The sequence below is a fragment of the Pimephales promelas genome, chromosome 7 (assembly GCF_988280905.1).
Source record: "Pimephales promelas chromosome 7, fPimPro1.hap1.1, whole genome shotgun sequence".
Taxonomy (NCBI): Eukaryota; Metazoa; Chordata; class Actinopteri; order Cypriniformes; family Leuciscidae; genus Pimephales; species Pimephales promelas.
Window position 1 is genome coordinate 31,432,853 of NC_142775.1, and position 21,216 is coordinate 31,454,068.

Sequence of the window (21,216 nt, forward strand, 5' to 3'; positions counted from 1 at the left end):
ATGCGGCCAGTAGCCTACTCAAGGCCTTTTAAACAAGGCTCTTTGTATCTGAGGGCTCCGTGGAACTTCCTGTTGGGTCCTATGTGAATATGAAGGTCCCATCGCCTTTTGAGATACCTGGCCCTAGGGCCTTTACATGTCATAATCTGTCCCTGACTCAGATCAATATGTCATGTCTAGTTATTTACTTATGTGGCAAGTAGCCATGTAATAAGTGGGATAATGTACATCCAGCTGGTTGTTATCTCAGAATAAACCCTTTCAGGCTAATGCAAGATGATCCAGATCACCCTGTCAGGGTTTATTCTGAGATAACAACCAGCTGGATGTACATTATCCCTTACTTGAAACAAGAAATATGGATTAGACCTATTAACCAACAGCCTTCAGTTTCTGTCTTGGTTGTTGGACTACACTTTGGAAAACTACAGACTGGACCAAACATTGGATATCCTGAATGTAATAGGAGTGATTCATGGTTTTTTATTCAGTTTTTCCAGAAGAGACTGTAAATGTTACTTTTGTGTTACAAGCTGTATTACAGATTACATTAAAGCTAACAGACAAGGACTAAATGCCACAGCCACACCAATATTTGATATTAGATACCGGTAGGTTTGTTTCATGACAGTGAAGCCCCTTTCTTCACTCAGCTCTCGTTCGTTTGTTTATGGTGACGTCAGCATCATTTTCAGACCATTACAGTATCCATAAAAATTCCACATGCTCAAAAGCCTTAACCCAATGTCATGCTTTCGGCTCGTAAAGAGTCTTATCTCTGTCTGGAGTCACTAGAGAGCAGACCCTCATAAATCACATCACCCCCTGCCACCTAGACACTCAACACCGCACCGTAGACCCTATTAACCTGCCCCTATCTTAATGAGTTAGTTAACGCTCTATTTTCTGTTAATGTAGCTCATCCCTGAGCTCGGGTGCCTGGGGAATGCTGGGAAAGTGTGATAATTGGCCGTAGTTTATCATCGATTGCAGACTGATGAATGGGGCGAGAGGGACTCGATTTGTTTATGTCTTGTTTTGCTTTATCTGACTGTCATCTCCCCTTCCCCCTTCTCCATCACACCTCTTCTGAAGACTGGAGTCAACGTGCTCCTGCAGGATGTGAACGGAAACATTCCACTTGACTACGCCACTGAGGGGACGGAAACCAGCTACATCCTCATCAGACATCTGGAGGAGAATGGTAGGGTCAGACACAGACACGCGTTTCTGGGCTGCTGTCAGAGATCTCATTTATCATTAATTTATCATTTATCATAGCTACTATTGCTTATTCTTTGTGAACTAGTGCTTATTCTTTGGGTACTAGTGCTTATTCTTTGGGTACTAATACTTATTCATTGGGTACTAGTGCTTATTCTTTGGGTACTAATACTTATTCATTGGGTACTAGTGCTTATTCTTTGGGTACTAATACTTATTCATTGGGTACTAGTGCTTACCCTTTTGGTACTAGTGATTATTCATTGGAACTCCTATTAATTGGGTACTAGTGCTTATTTTTTAGCTGCTAGTGCTTATTATTCAGGTACTAGTGGTCTAGTGCTTATTCCTTAGGTACTAGTGCTTACTTTTTAGGTACTAGTGCTTATTAATTGGGTACTAGTGCTTATTCTTTGGGTACTAATGCTTACTCTTTAGGTAATAGTGCTTACTCTTTTGGTACTAGTGATTATTCTTTAGGTACTAGTGCTTATTCTTTAGGTACTAGTGCTAACCCTTTAGGTACTAGTGCTTATTCGTTAGGTAATAGTGCTTACTCTTTAGGTACTAGTGCTTATGATTAGGTACTAGTGCTTATTCTTTAGGTAGTAGTGCTTACTCTTTTTGTACTAATACTTATTCGTTAGGTACTAGTGCTTATTCTTTAGGGACTAGTGCTTACTCTTTTGGTACTAGTACTTATTCCTTAGGTACTAGTGCTTATTCCTTAGGTACTAGTGCTTATTAATTGGGTACTAATGCTTACTCTTTAGGTAATAGTGCTTACTCTTTTGGTACTAGTGCTTACTCTTTTGGTACTAGTGATTAATCTTTAGGTACTAGTGCTTACTCTTTAGCTACTAGTGCTTACTCTTTAGCTACTAGTGCTTATTCTTTAGGTAATAGTGCTTACTCTTTAGGCACTAGTGCTTATGATTAGGTACTAGTGCTTATTCTTTAGGTACTAGTGCTTACTCTTTTGGTACTAGTACTTATTCATAAGGTACTAGTGCTTATTCTTTAGGCACTAGTGCTTACTCTTTTGGTACTAGTGCTTATTAATTGGGTACTAGTGCTTATTAATTGGGTACTAGTGCTTATTCTTTAGCTGCTGATGCTTGTTCTTTAGGTAATAGTGCTTATTCATTGGGTACTAGTGCTTATTCATTAGCTGCTAGTGCTTATTCTTTAGGTACTAGTGTATATTCTTTAGGTACTAGTGTTTATTCATTGGGTACTGGTGCTTACTCTTTAGGTACTAGTTCTTATTCATTGTACTAGTGCTTATACATTGGGACTAGTGCTTATTAATTGGGTACTAGTGCTTATTCTTTAGCTGCTGATGCTTGTTCTTTAGGTAATAGTGCTTATTCATTGAGTACTAGCGCTTATTCATTAGCTGCTAGTGCTTATTCTTTAGGTACTAGTGTTTATTCTTTGGGTACTGGTGCTTACTCTTTAGGTACTAGTTCTTATTCATTGTACTAGTGCTTATACATTGGGACTAGTGCTTATTAATTGGGTACTAGTGCTTATTCTTTAGCTGCTAGTGCTTATTCCTTAGGTTTTAGTGCTTACTCTTTAGGTACCTGTGCTTATTATTTGGGTACTAGTGCTCATTCTTTAGCTAAGCTAGAACTAGTGCTCATTCTTTAGGATACAGAGAGATATCGCATCCTGTATGATCCCATACACTGCTGAATAAGAGCTCTGTCATATGACATCTGTCCTGATGTCCTCCTCACTTTGACACCTGTCTGTGTGTATGTTAGGAGTGGACATGAGCTCTATGCACCAGATGAAGACCCAGCGCTCATCCACCATGATGTCTGACTTGAGGCAGCTGGTCAGCAGCGGGGGCAGCGTCAATCAACAAAATGATGACGGGGTCACGCTGGTGAGAAAATACATGAAATCCAAAATATGTAACGGTTCACTGATCTCTAAACGTAATGTGTACAGATGGTGATTTTGAATGGGAAGGCTTTTGTCCAAATGAAACATGACCTGTTAAATGCTTCTGTTTATATGTTGTGTTTACAGCTACACATCGCCAGTGCCAGTGGTTATAAGGAGGTGGTGTCAGTGCTGCTGGAGAACGGTGCAGATGTCCAGGTGTTTGACAACAACTACTGGACACCCTTACATCTGGCTGCAAAATATGGGCAGGTACATATCATAACACAGCACTCATTGTCTTATGGACATTCATTTATTGAAATCACAATGTCCAGTCAAAATGGCTAAACCACGGCTTTGCAAGTGCTTGATTATTTTTTTATTTTTAGTTATTTTAGGAATGTTTCTACATGACAAACTGTCTCCTGCTTTAATTCTTCCTTTAAATATTTACATAAAAACATATTGCCTTAATCTGCACTGCTATACAAATAAACAAATTATTAATTTATATAGTCAGAAAAAAATGATATTTTGTGTGTGGTAGATGCGCACAGTTGAATTGTTACGTGCTGATCTACCAGGCGGACACGAATTGACATGAGTTTGATGCGTGTCTCATAAAACGTTCAGAAATGTAAACGTCTGGGAGAAACCTTTATTTTGGATGTGATTTAATCACGATTAATCATTGTCCAGCAATAACATTAATACATTGTTTGTATTGTAGTCTCTTTTGTAGTAATTATTCCTTTAAATATATACAAAAAATAAATACATGTTACATTATTTTGCATTGGTACACAAACAAATGTTTTAATTGAATATATATAACGTGCAATATTCCTGCTTTCTTGTGTTTAGCTCTGATGTCAGATCACTGCTGTTCACGGTCTGTAGAACGTATCGATATTAGAGTTATCATAGACTGTATACAGTTCATTATATCACCCTCCCTTCCTGTTCCTGATTAATGAGACTTCAACATTGCATTGATCTTACCAATTCCCAGCCAGATGGACTCAAGCGTTGAGGATCACATAAGAACTAATGTGTTTTATATGAGTGAAATAACAGTGTTTGGAGATTGATTTCTGGAAGAAAGGACGAACCTGCTGACATGGCCAAATATTTGATAATGTTTCAGGTTGCTGATGAAGAGCATTTTCTTTCTTCTCCTTTGTTCTTTTTTTGTCCCTCAGGACATTCTTGCCTACATACACATATTTCTGATTTCCTTTTTCCTCTTTCCTCACTTTGTTTCTTTTGTGAGTTTAAGGTTTTAGGTTAGTACATTTCGTAACAGGGACCAAAAAATGTCCATGGTATAGTATATATCCATCCAAAATATCCATATATTCATGGTTCAAGAGCGACAAAAGTCCTTGGACTTCTCTGAACACTCAATCTTTCAAATTTTCAAAATGACCCAAGGGAAGGATCAGGGTTAATTTCGAATGAAGTCACCTGCCATCTTGCAAATTATTCTGCCATATTTATCCCCAAAGCTGGTCGCACACATACATAATACATCAAACTGTATGCACACGCAGTCTCACACACTTCTGCAGCATGACTCCAATGTTGAGTCTAAAATAATATGGTATAGTGCCAGAACAGTATGTGTGTGTCCTTGTGTGTGTGTGTGTGTGTGTGTAAAGCAAGCAGTTGAACAGTAACAGAATTAAAAAGACAAGTAAGGAAATATGTGTATATCTGTATGCAGGCAGTGCATGCAAGATGTTGGCATATGTTTGGCATTGGAGGCAGGAGCAGAGCCGATGATGTTGTAGATTAGACTCAGCCGTCTTTAAGATGTGACCTACATATTTCAGTATTCTCTTTGAGTTCCTCTCAAGTCATGGATGCGTGTTTGTATCCCTACAGACCCACATTGTGAACCAGCTGTTGAAGCACAAAGCAGATCCAACTCTACTGAACTCCAACCAGGACAAGCCCTCAGGTACAGAGACACATACAATGTGGTCGACCAATGTCACTGATGTTGATATCTGGTATATATTACATCCCTTTTCTATTCAAATTCTCATTGCTGGAAGGTGTCTGTCTGTAGAACATAATTATTAAATTATCGTTCAAGTATTATAATATTTTTAAGTGTACAAGTCAACAATTACTGTAATACAAAGTTAATACAAGGCTGTTATTGTATGTTCATATTACAGTCATGAGAATTGGGGAGACAATGTGCTACAGTTATGTTAGAAATGCGAAAAATAATGTCATAATATGGGCTTCCTTTTCCTTATGCATATTGTAATTTATCTTTTTTACTTTCAATTTTTCACCTAGTTTGAGTTCAGCAAGATTTCTTTAATTTTTTAACAAATAAATGTTTGTTTGATTTTCAAACAAATAAATGTTTTTTATTTTATTTTATTTTATTTTTTTATTCATCAATTGAACCTAAAAAAAGTATCACAGTTTCCAAAAAAATAAATAAATAAATAAATATGAATCTGGATAACTGATTTTAGCATTGATAATTCAATGAAATGTTTCTTGAGCAGCATATCGGAATGATTTCTGAAGGATCATGTGACACTGAAGACTGGAATAAATTACATTTTAGATAGTTTTATAATAGTTTTTGTTAAATTGTAACAAATTGTTTCACATGATTATTATACAATTAAAATAAATGCAGCCTTGGTGAGCATAAGATGATACTTTCTACTGGTAGTGTACTTGACAGGTGCAGTCCCAGATTGCATTATATGCCCATCACTCGTGGTAGTGTGCATTCATGAATTAAAAGATGCTAGACATTGAGAAGCAGGAACAAAAAGACGACTAGAAACCCCATGATGTTTGACATATTGTCAAGAATCAAGTCTTTGTTTGAGACACGACTTGGAGACGACTGGGGACGTGATAGTGTGAAACAGCAGGCTTCAGTTTTGGAGAGCAAATAACATTTGACTCGTATGAAAAAAATATATATTCCATTCACTATTCATGCGCTTTCTGATATGCAGCTTTTTTTACTTGGGTATATATATATATATATATATATATATATATATATATATACAGGGGTTGGACAAAAAAACTGAAACACCTGGTTTTACTACACAATAATTTGTTAGAATGGTGAGGGCCTCATTTTGCATCCAAATACAGCACCAATTGACAGATAGAAGTCCTTCACAGTGACCAGAGGGATTATGAGCCGTTCCTCTTCCAGAACAGTGTCCAGGTCACTATATGATGCTGGTGGACTCGCTCCTCCAAAACACCTCAATAATATTCAGATCTGGTGACTGTCAGACCATGGGAGATGTTCAACGTCACTTTCATCTTCATCAAACCCTTCTGTCACAAGTCTTGCTGTGTGTGTTGGTGCATGATCATGCGGTTTGAGCGGTTTGAGCATCAGGTGCTCATGATCCTCCAGAAGGGTTTGGTAGTCCTCGGCAGTGTCGTGTCCATCAAATACAATCAGGATTGTCATGATATTGGAGCTCAAACCATCACTGATCCACCCGTGCTTCACTCTGAAGATTGGCCGCCAGGCATATAGATGTGAAACCTCCAACATTGGCCAGTGTTTCAGTTTCATTGTCCAACCCCTGTATATATATATATAGTAGTATTCAGTGTCACATGATCCTTCAGAATCAAGAAACATTTCTTCTTATACATTTTCAACCAAATATTGGCCAACCAAATATTATACATGTCTTTACTGTCACTTTTGATCAATTTAATGCGTCCCTGATGAATAATATTATTATAAAAAAATAAAAATATAGATGATATAGTGTAAATGATATAGTGTTACTAAACCTTATATCTTCACAGAAGTGTCTTATGTGTATGTGCCATCAATCACTATCATCACCATAGTATATTTTTTTGGTGAGAAACAGTGAGGAACATGTCTTGCTTTTTTTTTTTTTTACTGTCTTACTTCTTAGTTAATTCGCTTTCAAATAATTTCAGAGCAAAAGTGTATATAAATGTTGAGATTTATTCTATTTAATATACAATATGAATATTTTTCCTATTGCCCCATCCATAGTATGTGGATATTAAATCTACCAGATATTACTGTGTTTGTATTCTATGGTTTTTCTATGAAGTTTCTATAATTTCCACACAGAAAGTTGTCAGGGATGTGTCACACACTAGTGCCCCTGTGTTAAAGAGTGTTAGACCGCTCTTCCTCTCTAGAGCTTTCTGCCGGCTATGCATAATTCATAGCTGGGTAGATTCACTCAGTTCTGTTCGCTACTCTGCTGATGTCTGTGAAACTGCTTCCACTAGCCTGTGGCTCAGGATACTTAATATCATTGTCACGACTAATTCAAGCCAAGAGTTTCAAAAGAAAATGTCATTTAAAAACAAGGTCTTTTAAAATAAAACAAGCTAGATGTATTATCTAGACACACTGTAACAGTCACACTTCCAATCCACACAGGTCATTTATGAAAACTTGCCTGCAAAAACAGGTTATTGAGAAACAACATGGTGTTTTTGTCATGTTAAATAACTGTATGTGTTTACATATCAACATTGATTTCACTTGGCATCGAGTGACATTGAGTGATACTTATTACTGTAAAAAAAAAATCCTGGGAATGCTTGTGAGTCAAATCGGTTTGTGTGTGATGTGTTGATTTTGCCGTGTGGCTGCGCACCACACACTGTACGACCAAAACTGTTAAACCAGTGATTTGTTATCGCCGTGTGTGGGGACTCTCAGGTTTGGAAAATCGGCCGACAATTTTAAAATCGCCCCGTGTGAACCAGGCTTAAAACATATCAAAAATTAATTTCAAATTGAACTATCGCTTTAAATATTATTATTAGAAATATTAGAAAATGTTTTATTTGTTTATTTTTGTTTTGAGGAACCTCAGAGGGAAAACATGTTATAAAAAATAATTTGCCAATGGGATAAGACAGAATAAACGTATTGCAAGAAGCACGCTTCACTGAAAAGTCTTAGCATCTTTGCGTCAAGTATCCTAGAATGTTTTGTTTATGTATGTTTTACTGGAAAACAACACACTTATTGATTATGATCTCAGTCTTTCAGTCTGCTACTTGAGACTCATACTAAACCTCCAGCAAGGTGTTGGATCAGTCCTTCCCCAGTGCTCCGCATCTCAGACTCTAATCAATAACTCATTCTAAGACACCAGCTTAACTCAAGGATGTCTGTGGTGAAACGCAGAGCCAGAGTAAATCCTTTCTTTTCACTTAGTCTCTTTTTAGAGAGCAGTGGTATATATCTGACTTTCTGTGAGAATGTGTGCGATTAGAGGATCCTTCTTTTTGGTGTCACTCTCTTTTGGCGAGAGACAAAAGGCTGGTCCCTTATCCTCTCTTAGGGTTTCTTTTAGGAGGGAATGAGTATCCGCCTCCGTCCCCCCAATCAGAGCACAGATGGATCAATCTACAGCAGGGCTCAATGCCCGTCACATAACGGACACATCCATGTGAGAGACAGCAGGGGGTGAGACATACAGAGGGAATGAGGGAGAACATTGATCGGATCCCAGGGAAAATCGTGGCTCATAATAAATGCCATCTTTAGTCACTAATAATTGTCCGATTTTGAAAAGATCAAACTCTTTGCCTTCTCCTTCAAAAGGAATAGTTCACCCAAAAATGACTGTTTAAATAATGTTGCCTTTCCAAACCAATGTTGTCACTCTTATGTTGAAGATTTTTACTTCAAAACATATAAATAAAATAAAAGTCTCTTTGAAATCAACTTTATCTAAATTTGGCTTGCATCAGCTCTTCTGTTATAGTGTCTTCTGACTTCCAGTAAGATGATTTATACATTTTTTTTTTCAGACATCGCTGCTACTGAGCAGATTGCAGATATGCTGATGCGAGGAGAGGAATTCTGGGTACAGAGACAGACAGACCCCTCGTTCCCACCTCCACAATCAGAAGAGCACTGCACAGAGGCCAACCAGGACAACAACCTGCCTGTAAAAAAACTGTATGTAGTAGTTACAGACTTTATTCTTGTTTCAGTGAATGTTTGGCCTATCCATGGACTGTAGATTTTAGAGAATTCAGATGACATCAAGAAATGACTAGCAGCAGACAAAACAAATTCTCTGTATGAGTACATGTATTTATAACATTTATTTTATAACATGAGGAAGTTAGGCAATAGTAAAGTCCCACCAGATATTAGTCGCTGAAATGTGATTGATTTTATGCAATAGTTCAATAAACTAGATGTTAATATTTTAGAGACATTATTGCTTCATTTTGCAAAGCTTCAAACAAAGCCACAACAAAAGCATTTGTGGATCTCTGATCAACACACAGTGGTGTTTTGTTACTAAATGAATCTGAGTTTTTAAACGAATCAGTTGAGTGAATGATTCAATGACTTATTCATACGCGTGCTTATTACCTGAATAAATCAGCCATTTTGAATGATTTAATGACTTGCTCATTAAGACCAGCTACTAGTGGTTTTCATATAAATTAGTACCTTTTTAAAATATTTTTTTGCTTCTAAATTTTCTCTAATGAATATGCAATTAAGGTATAAATTCATTCATGTCACCTCTGAGTTGCATTAAACAGTCTGTGTAAATAACGCCTAAATGCCACCTCAGATGTGGCATTCTGTGCTAACACAGCAGTGCAAAGATGAATTTTTGTAATATATATATTTTTTTTCTCCCTTCCTTCAGAGCTACTATGGCTCTACCCATCTCTAGAAGGGACAGTTTGTTGGAGAAGGAGGCCATGTTCAGGGACTCAGGAGGAGCTCTGACACAGCAGCCTTCACTTGATAACGGGCTGGATGGGCCGTATCCCAGCACTGCAGGAAAACTGGAACAGGTCAGAGGAGAGAGGAGAACTTTCTGGGGAAAAGAATGTGTAAAAACAAGTCTGTTTCAAAGCATAGCTTCAATGAATTGCCACAATAATTTACAGTATAAAACTAAACCGATCCCATACTGTACATGCGCTTGTACAAAGCAATTGTATTGTGTACTAGTCTTGCACATTCAAAGTAATTTGTCTCATTTCAAATGGGAAATAAAGATAAATGAGTAACGTCTAATACACTTAGATCCTGTTTCACCAAGGCAGGTTTTTGATTAATGCATTGGGAAAGTCCTGCCTTGCTATCTGTGTGCAGTGAGTAGAATCAGTCATAGTTTGGATGTAGAGAGCATTAGTAATCTATCCCACTGCACACTCTGACCTTACACACCCTTGACCTCTGATAAAACAGAGGAAATCAGTTCCATTACTCTCAGGCATGCAGTGCCTGTGTGAGCTGAAAGTTGAGTGTGTATGGGTGTGTGCTAGGAAGCAGAAAGTGGACATGACATGTAATCACAATGCATTTACACAATCGTTAAAATTGTAATAAATTACTTTTATTTAGTAAAGGTGCATTAAGTTGTAAAAAAAAAAAATCATATGTCATAGAATCATGAAAACAATAAGCTGCACAACTGTTTTTAACATTGATAATAATAAGAAATGGTACTTGAGCAGCAAAATTAGAATGATTTCTGAAGAATCATGTGACACTTGGTGAACATAATACTCTGAAAAAATGAACTATTAAAGGGATACTCCACTTTTTTTTTTTTTTTTTTTTTTGGAAATAGGCTCATTTTCCACTCCCCCAGAGTTAAACAGTTGGGTTTTACCATTTCCAAATGTATTCAGCTGATTTTCTGATGTTTAGAAGAATATCAGTAACCAGACAGTTTCTGGTCTCATTGATTTCCATAGTATATTTTTTTTCCTACTATGGAAGTCAATGAGACCAGAAACGGTCTGGTTACTGATATTCTTCTAAATATCAGGAAATCGGCTGAATGGATTCGAAAACAGTAAAACTCAACTGTTTAACTCTGGGGGAGTTGTAAAATGAGCCTACACTGCATGAAAAGTGGGATTTTCGTCATGCAGTGCTATTTCCAAAAAAAAAGTGGAGTATCCCTTTAACTATGACTTTTGATTCAAACTCCTAATTTCTGCTTATTAATATTTAGAAAGGTAGTTGTTCAATTTAGGAATTGGTTAGGATTAGAAATGTAGAATATGGTCATGCAGAGTAAGACATTAATATGTGGTTTATAAGTACAAATGAACTGCCAATATCCTAGTAATTTGCATGCTAATAAGCAACATTTTAATAGTGAGAATTGGACCTTAAACTAAATTGTTGCCAATTTTTTTTTTTTATAATAACGTGCCCACAATAAAACCAAAGCTTTTATTAAAATGTAGTTCACCTAATAGTTTGCCCAAAGATAAACATTAACTATTTACGTTTTGTGCATGATTTCCAATTGCTGTTATTTTGTATGTGTGGAACACAAATGGAGATTTTATTTATTATTATTATTGATTGATTGATTGATTGATTGATTGATTTTTTTGATGATAATGTGTTTTGTGTTTCAGGTTAAACTGATGCCTCCTGCCCCTAACGATGACCTTGCATCCCTCAGCGAGCTCACGGACAGCAGCCTGCTCTACGAGATGCAGAAGCGATTCGCCAACGACCAGATATATGTATGTAAATATAGAAAAACGTACTATAATTGGGCTTTTGTTTTGCCTTTGGTTTGCCAACCTTCAGTCTAGCCCCTCCAGAAAGGGTCCTTCATTCTCTGTTTTAACCCACTCTGAGGGAGGCGACATCCGGATTCTGGCCTCTATCATACCCTCTGTGGTCTTTCACCAAGCCATCCGGTCCAGTTTGCCTCTCGCACACTCATTGTTGCTGGATCTCTTGTCTTGTGGTCTTGGAGAGCAGCCAAGGCCTCTGTTTGTAGTGTGTCCAGGGACTGGTGTTTGGATGGCAGCCCTCTAGGTCTCACTGTATTCAGGCCAAAGACTTGATCCAGCCCTGGGGAGATGAAAAGACATTGACTCTCTGTTAACGGCTGCTGTCGTTACTGTTCCTGTTACTGCCGTGATTGCTGCTGCTATAAATCTTGGCCTCTGTCTTGATGATGCTACTTTAATCCTACAATGGTACTAACTCAATCACATACTTTATATGAAGAGTTCAGATGCAAAAGCCTCTAAATGCCATTTTTCGCCTACTTTAAAGTATGGAGGTTAGCATATTCGCATGCAGTGAATCAGTTTCCTTTCAATTACTGCCGCCATGGATACTTCCAATTGCATTACTACTATTCATATTAAATGGGCCATATTCTACGTTTTACATTTCTTTCTTCAAACACTGGGGATTTAGTTTTATATGAGCGTTTGCTCCCGTATTTTTTGACTATCATACACCCGGCGCAATGATTTTTTGCTGTTGTTGTTGCTAATTTCAGCCCGACGCAGTTAGCATTTTCTTGTCCTGCGTCATGTTGTTTAAATAGCAAACGTATTTGCGCCCATCTGTTCGCCGATGGGTGTGCTGGTCTGAAAACGAGGTGTGTTCAGGCACATTGTTGGCTTGTTGCTATTTTGAGGCAACTGAAATAGACTGCGCCATTGACCAACAAAAACCTGGTCTAAAGTCAGTAGTATTTTTATTTATTTTTTATATATAACACTGCTTATTACTCACACAGGGATGTGCAGCAGCACACAAACATGCCAAATATTAAAAAATAAAAGCATTACAATGTAAAATATTATATTTGTGTACATTTAGATATGGTGGAATCCGGCTTATCCCATAGATGGCCTGCTTGCACGCTTTAACCACGTGCACGAGCAGATCCGTTTGCTCTCTTGAGACTATCAAATTCCATGTGAAAATACTGTAGCACCCGCCATGACGTGAGTGCAACTGGCTTTTAAAGGGAATGAAAGATTAGACTCTCATTGGTTTATCGCAAGTTACGCCAAAAACACAGCTATTACTCAATAAGAAAATAAAGACAACCCCTTTAGACCATGAGCCGGGTGCACCAACCATTTTTCCCATCGTGAAACTAGTAAAAGTGTATTCAGTGTATACGCCCTGCGCTTTAGACCATGTTCTTAAATCATTAAAATAGGGCTTTTAGAATTGAGTTCATCTGTTTTTCACGATGTACCTTTAAGACTTTTATGATTGAGGTTAACTTTTCATATTTGTGAAATGACTTACAATGACTTGCCAAGTTGCTGAATAATGAGGGGTCATTGATGGGCCTGGGTAATATATTGAATTTTTCTTTATATGTTTGCGATTTAAAGGTACACTCCACTTTTTTTGGAAATAGGCTAATTTTACCACTCCCCCAGAGTTAAACAGTTGGGTTTTACCATTTTCAAATCCATTCAGCCGATTTTCTGATATTTCGAAGAATATCAGTAACCAGACAGTTTCTGGTCTCATTGACTTCCATAGTAGGAAAAAAATATACTATGGAAGTCAATGAGACCAGAAACTGTCTGGTTACTGATATTCTTCTATATATATATATATATATATATATATATATATATGAAGAGTTCAGATGCAAAAGCCTCTAAATGCCATTTGAAATTTTCTTCTTTAATGATGATTTTTATCAAACTTGTATATTTAAGTTCAGTAATTTCACTTAAATAACAATTAATAGGTAATTATCATTGCCATTTAAGTGAAATTACTGAACTTAAATATACAAGTTTGATAAAAATCATCATTAAAGAAGAAAATTTCAAATGGCATTTAGAGGCTTTTGCATCTGAACTCTTCATATATATATTAAAAAAATGGCTGAATACATTCGAAACCGGTAAAACCCAACTGTTTAACTCTGGGGGAGTGGTAAAATGAGCCTATTTCCAAAAAAGTGGAGTACCCCTTTAATTTTGGTGGCATTTGCAAGAAATAATGGTTAAATATCTAAATGCTGGCAGTTTACGGTACATGTTTGTACGATACATTGCTTTTTTCTTTCAAAAGAGCAATTCTCAGCATGAACAACTTAGTAGAGCATCCATTCTTACAGTCACACGCATACACACCCTCTCTTCATATGAGGCTGTATATGCATTACTTGTTCTGTCCTAAAGGAGAGTTTTCTTTTCTTATGTAATCAATCAGAACACGATTAAATGAATAAATCCATCTCTATATTCATCCCGCACCTCAACATGGATCGTTCAAACAGGCCTGGGGTCCGTAATGCCTGGCAGTCGACTACACACTGTGCTCCTTCATGACCGGAGCCAAATCTGTGCTTAATGGCCGCTGCTATTCCCACACTTTTCAATGGGGCATAATGAAGTCTCCCTACTGATATGAAGAGAGAGAGAGAGGAGAGATGGGGCCTTTTGTGTTACACTTTAATGGGGTCTAATGATGTCTGTCATTACTGCAATGATGGATCGAGATGGCGATGGTTACTGATCGTTTAGCATGAGATGAAAAGACTGAGAGATGCCAGACGTGCTCTTTGTTAGAGGAAATTGATCCATGTTTCCCTCAGCAGATGAGAAGTCATGTGTAATGTTGCTTATTTAGTTCATTGTCCTCTAGATGTTGATACAGGCTTCTCTAATATTGACTAGTATACCTCCACACCCCCAGGTTCTTGTCAGGAGTCTTGTCATATCAAATAGGTTGGTTCACGATCCTCTGAGAAAAACCCCAAGTTTGCAAAGTATGCCAGTTAACATCAGATGTTTTGTGAATCTAAGAGTAAAAGGTTATTGACCTTCAGGTTGCTCTTGAACGCTTACTAGACTATACAGCAGCAACTTGGCCTGTTATTGAGCATTCTGACCAGTAAGGATTGAGGCTGGCTGTGGGCCTTTACTGAAACACTTGGGACTCATGAGTGCCATCATAATGCTGGATACAATTGAGATGTTTTGTTTTTCTATGGTGTTTAAGGGTGCTTATCTGAAATAGGTGATTCCATTGACATTTATTTATTCATAAAATACAGTAAAAATCATAAAAAACCTTCTGTACTTATAGCCCCCCCCCCCCCATTTTAAATTGTTTTACTTCAATAAAATGTAAGATTTTTTTTATTTTTTTTTTAACAAAGTTCAAAAGGATAAACAATATAGATTTATTTTCACATACTTACTTTGCTCATATTTACCAAGGGTGCCAATAATTTTGACCACGACTGTAAAATCAAACCAAACTGAAATCCAACTGAATTGGCTCGGACAATTATCTTCCAAAGATTTTATGCTGTTAATCTTGCAGTCTTTCTCAAAAAAAAAAGAGATTAGTTCTTCCTCAAAAGCCCTGATTTTATCAACCCAGCATACGTGACAACATTTCGAAGGAGACTGGTGTTCCCCGACTCCCAGTAGTTGTCTAGCACCAACCAATCAATTTGAAACTACTAATTTGAGGCAGTTCTTGTCATTATTTGTGTGCAATATAATGGACTGTTTACATGTTAACCCAAATTCTCTGTATTTCCAGACCTACATTGGACACATTCTTCTCCTCATTAACCCTTACAAGGACCTTCCTATCTACTCTAATCTTGTAAGTACATACAAGTGTTTTTTTTTTTTTTTTTTTTGTGAAATAAATATTTGCAGAACGTGCATCTGTATATCTGTCCTCTTTGGATTTGTTCTCTAGTTCACACTCTGTAAGCACAGGGCAATACTTCCAGTTCAAACAGGACTTGATCCACTGATAAATTATTCATGGGCTTCCTGACAGTGATAGCCTACTCAACATACAGCGCCCTCTTCATCTACCCATCAGATCTTTTCCCCTCCTTCCTCCTTCCTCTATTTATTTCTGTATCTTCCTCAACATTGGTAAAGGTTCTCAAGTTCTCAAGGCCGACTGCCGTCCCCTCAGATACAGCTGGCTGTCCACAAAAAAACAGAGTTGATCAGAGTCCACTCATCAGGGAAAGACAGCAAGTGCCACCCACCGCTAAGAAAAATAAAAGATGACAAGATGACCATCTGTCTGGCGTAACGGTTTATTGGCACGTGAAGGGGAGCAGAGGAGTTGATAGGACACACACACTTTATAAATGATATGCAGTTGATCTGCTGGGGTGTCTGTCCCCTGTTGGCCCCCTACATCAGAGACTCATTTCAGGCATGATTTCTCCTGTGTGTCCCCCCCCAGATTGGGGCTCAGAGGCAGAATGACGCATTGAGAGAGAAGGACATATGTTGGTCTCAGACCACCATCCTGCTTAAGTTACATCACCTGACCCCCTTTATCACATACTTTAATCCAGTGTCTATATATCAGTCACTGTCTTTCAGTGCACAGCCTCCATATTGTCACTTCAAACTGTCCAAGTGATGCTGTAAGGCTAATTTTCAATAAATTCCATTCACTTCGGTCTAAAATCCAAACTATACACTAGTGACTAAACTAAATTATGAAACATATAATTATGAAACATATATTTTTAACTTTTAACTAGAATAAAATGTTAGGTTCAATTTAAATTTGTGTTTTTAATGTTTGTATTGTTTTGGTGTTTGCGTTTTGTTTAGGTTTTTTTTTTTTTTTTTTTGATGTTGGGTTTTTTTCTCATTTTTTTTTTTATTGTTTTGGGGTTTTTGTTTTGCTTTTTATGTTTTGGTTTGATTTCAGTTCGTTTTTTTGTTTTTTTTTTGTGTGTGTGTTGTGTTTTGGGGTCTTTTAAATGTTTTCGTTTGTTTTGTCTTGTTGTTTTGTCCATGCACAAGATTGTGGGTTATCATAAGCGAAAAGTGAAATGTTCATCTACAGTGGTAAAGGGTTATGTTTTTACTCAATTCATATTGCTTTATTGGCATGACACATTTGGGTACATATTGCACAAAGCAAAAAACAAAACAACAAATAAATGCTAGTAAGAAAAGAGCAATCACAATTAATTATGCATATTGTAGATGTAAGAATAACAACTAGTCAGAATTTCATGTGCAAATATCACAGTGATGTAATTAAGGTTGGTCGCATTTTTACATTTTTTTTTTTAACATTACATTTCTTAACTTTCTCATATGCAACATTTACAAAAGGCAATAGCAGATAGCAAACCTAAGACTAAGACCTGAAATTGTCCACAAAATAAAGTTTTAAATGTCTGAAGAGTATTTAAAAAGTCTTTACATTAAGCACCTCATGCTTAATTAACTTCTGGAGATTAATGCTTAAAGGTTTAGTACTAATCCTGACCAGAGTGTTTGAAGAACAGCAATACTAACAACCAGAGGTCATGGGAAATTAGCAGTGATGTAAATGTGCAATGCTTCTCTCTCTCTCTCTCTCTCTCTCTCTCTCTCTCTCTCTCTCTCTCTCTCTCTCTCTCTCTCTCTCTCTCTCTCTCTCTCTCTCAGGTCAGTCAGTTGTATCTGAGCTCCAGTGGTCGTCTGTGTTCCTCTCTCCCGCCTCATATCTTCTCTTCAGCTGAGCGTGCTTATCACATGATGCTGCAGGAGCGACGCCCACAGTGTTTCATCATCAGGTGCCACCCACTGACATGCATAACACTGCCACATTTGTCACTCATTCTTCACCTTTTCATGTATAGAGACGTCAAGCCATTTGGCGTAGCTATCTTGACGGAATAGAAAATGCTGAACCGCCGGTGATAATACAGCTCATCACGAAATATTCCTATCATGCCTGAGCAATGCTGTGCATTGCTCAGCATTGCTCAGGATTGCTCAAAATTGTTTTTTTATTTTTTATTTTTTTTATTTTTTTTATTTGTCTGTCTGTCGTATTTGTATGTTTTTATGGACTTTGTTTTTCTGAGTCTGAAATAAAGAAGTGTGCAGCTGGATGCGATCAGATACGTGATCATACAAAAGGAATATCTTTATACCGAAAGCTGATCTTGTATTTTATTTGACACTTCTTATAAATCATCAGAAACACAGAGACAGTCTCAATGACAGTTCATCATACTGCAGTGACAGTCAGTGTCACTGTAGAATGATAGTTACAAGTATAAAAAAAAGTATATATGCATATTATTTCGCTTTTCTTGGATGAAACTAGATTCAACAAATTCATCTTGTTGGTGATTTTGTTTTGTGTTTTTCCCAGTAAACTCAGTTTAAAAATTATTACAGGTAACGTTAGGCATATAATTTGTTGCTAAAAATACATAGATCAACCTTTGCGGTGATGATTGACAAATCTGTACATCTGTATGTCGTTTTTTTCTTTTTTTTTTTCTTTTCTGGAACACCTATAAAAAGTAAAAAAAAAAAAAAAAAAAAAAGTGTCTTTCATCAGTAGGATGGTGGCGATTTTCCCCTTGAGGTGGATGCAATATTATGCTCTAAATAGCAGACTGACAAAATGCATGTCCTCAAACTGTTGTCCTTACCTGCCATTTTGCCCTAAAATAGATCACTTAGCTTTCAGAATGCTTTCACCTCAGTTTAAAACACACCTCCATTGAAATTAAAAGCCATGTGAATTCCCAATCCTGTACAATTTATGAAGCCGCCTGCTGAAAAGCAGGTAAGTGGGCACTAGTATAATAATATAATGTAATATAATTGCTGGGCAATGATAAATCACGATTTATCGCATCCAAAATAAAAGTTTGTGTTTACATAATATATGTGTGTACTGTGGAAAATTATAAAAAACACATTTTTTCTTAAATATGCATACATGCATGTGTGTATTATTACACATATATACAAAATAATAATACACAGTACACACAAACTTTTATGTTGGATGCGATTAATCGGGATTAATCATTTCCCAGCACTAAATAAAATGAAATAATATTTAATATTATAATATAATATAATATAATATAATATAATATAATATAATATAATATAATATAATATAATATAATATAATTATTGTTTAAAAACTACCACAACTTTTTGAGTTGACTTTGTGGTAATTCATATGCATTTAGATATATTATATTATATGAATATGTTAATACAATTTTATTATAAAATTATCCAAAAAACAAACAAAAAAAAAAAAACTTATTTTAAAATCCTTTTCCTGAAATCACAAATGACCGAAAATAAATTATGGAAATGTATTGGTCAAAAGATGTGGGAACCCTGTGACCATAATAGATGTCCAGATGCTACCAAATACATTCCACGGGACATTTTCTACCTTATGTCATTTATGCACCAGCTTGTATTTTAAAATAGCTCTCCACAGCTCAGTAAGTGATCCGATTCTGGCAAAGAGGTCCAAATGAGGTCGCGTTAGAAATGCCTTCCCTCATTGTGGTATAGCGACTCCAACATCGCCGAGAGGCTCTCGCTAAACGCTGTCACGGAGACAAATGTGCCGGTGACGGTGTAAATCCAAACCTGTTAAAAGCTCTCAGGGAGATTAATGGATGAAGCGGCAGTGGTGTAGGCCACACTCTGTCCTGCTTTGCACTCCGGTCATCTCTGATTACAATTAAATCCTGTTTCACATTCTGATGCTTCTCCACTGGCCCAATCCTGGGTTTCGCTGAGCCAGAGAGGATCTGACAGCTACTTTAATGCCCTCTCTGCGTGAGCTATCCATCACACCGACACACACACACACACACACACACACACACGCTCGTCCCGCAGGTGAGGGCCATGCTCTAGTGACTACAGAACCAGGGTGGAATGCTGGTTCAAGCGGCTCACGAGCACACGCACAAACACCTACTCGCTATCGGCTCAGGAGTGCACTGCGCCCTTGAGTTCAATTACGACCAAGAATAGATTTCCCAAAAAGAAATGGAAAAAAAATGGGAAGAAAAAGCATCAGACCCTCAAGAAAATGGTTAGTGGGAGGCAGAATGACCTTTTAAAACCATCTGCTCAAAACTGTTTTCTTCCATTCACTCACAAGGATCCAGGCTCTTTACGCCGCATGTGGAGACGGTAGTTATCACCGCGAGCTCCTTGACTGTGCTTTATGGCTCATTTTAAGTGGTCGTAACATTGAAGAGTGGTGTAATTAATAAAGTTACTGTACATTTAAGAATATGAGGTGGGATGTACTGCAGTAACGAGATAAGATTTACATCTGCCAAAGCCCTTGTTAGTAGTTGAGCTGTGGTGTGGATTATGGTTAAAGTAAACATACTGGTGAAAAATAAATGAACACGGTAACACTTTACAATAAGGTTCATTAGTTAGCATTAGTAAATGCATTTACTAACATGAACTAACGATGAGCAATGCATTAGTTACAGTGTTTATTAATCTTTGTTAATGTAAGTTAATACAAATACAGCTGTTCCTTGTGCGTTCATGTTAGTTCACAGTCCATTAACTAATGTTAACTAATACAACCTTTGATTTTAATAATGTATTAGTAAATGTTGGAATTAATATTAACTAAGATTAATAAATGCTGAAGAAGTGTTATTCACATATTGTACATGTTAACTAATGAACCTTATTGTAAAGTGTTCCCATGAACACTAATAAAAAAAGATATCCTATATGTATATACATACATATAGGATGTATGTATACATTGAGACAAGTGAAGCCTGTTTTTGGCGATTTTTTTTTTTTTAGGACTTCCGTTCCTGACTCGCAGACTCAAATCGACTCAAACAGAGCTTGACGACGTAAATGTGACGTGAGCAACCCGTCTGTCTTCTAGTGATCTGAATCATTCCCTTCCCAAACTTGCAGGGTCGGAGAGTGTGAGTAGGAGCTGTCCATGAGCTAGGAGCAGGAGAAACTTTTGCTAGGTATTCTGATTAATTATTTTGTAATTTTGCCTCCACGTTTCCCCAATTGCCCGAGAGCTTCTCCTCCTGTCCATACGGTAATCTCTCTACTGTGCGACAGAGTCGCAATTGTTAGCCTACTTTTACACAAAACTGCTTCTACGGGACCATAACATAAGCTACAAGGTAATGGAGCATTTTATACATTGTAGTGTTTCTTTAGAAATACATAATGGACAAATGGGGTCTTCAAACGCCTCAGATGTAAAGTTATTCGCTATCAAAGTGACGCCAATATCAATGGGAGTCAATGGAAATGCTAACGCAAGTGAAGTTCTGCTACAAGATGGCAGCTCCCAACTTCCGGTCGATGGATTACCCCCTTGGTAAGGATTTGGATTATCAGCCCTAATGTCTAAACCAACCGAGGTAGACTGACCACGAGCTATGAGGTTGTGAAACGAAGGTTTTTGCTCCAGTTGAAGCTATAAGTTTGTATGAAATCAATCTTGTTTAA

At 37.1% G+C, this 21,216-nt stretch overlaps 1 protein-coding gene across 7 annotated transcripts in view; it reads left to right on the forward strand.

Moving 5' to 3' along the window:
- The window catches only part of myo16 (myosin XVI), a 166,552-nt gene that overhangs the window by 62,211 nt on the left and 83,125 nt on the right, over positions 1-21,216 (forward strand). For all 7 annotated transcript variants that reach the window (XM_039683123.2, XM_039683120.2, XM_039683121.2 and 4 more), the window contains 9 exons: positions 1,096-1,204; positions 2,997-3,121; positions 3,268-3,393; positions 5,011-5,086; positions 8,956-9,106; positions 9,819-9,969; positions 11,560-11,670; positions 15,485-15,550; positions 17,368-17,495. In XM_039683123.2, coding sequence (XP_039539057.2) covers positions 1,096-1,204; positions 2,997-3,121; positions 3,268-3,393; positions 5,011-5,086; positions 8,956-9,106; positions 9,819-9,969; positions 11,560-11,670; positions 15,485-15,550; positions 17,368-17,495 — 1,043 coding nt within the window. The remainder of the gene's footprint in view (positions 1-1,095; positions 1,205-2,996; positions 3,122-3,267; positions 3,394-5,010; positions 5,087-8,955; positions 9,107-9,818; positions 9,970-11,559; positions 11,671-15,484; positions 15,551-17,367; positions 17,496-21,216) is intronic.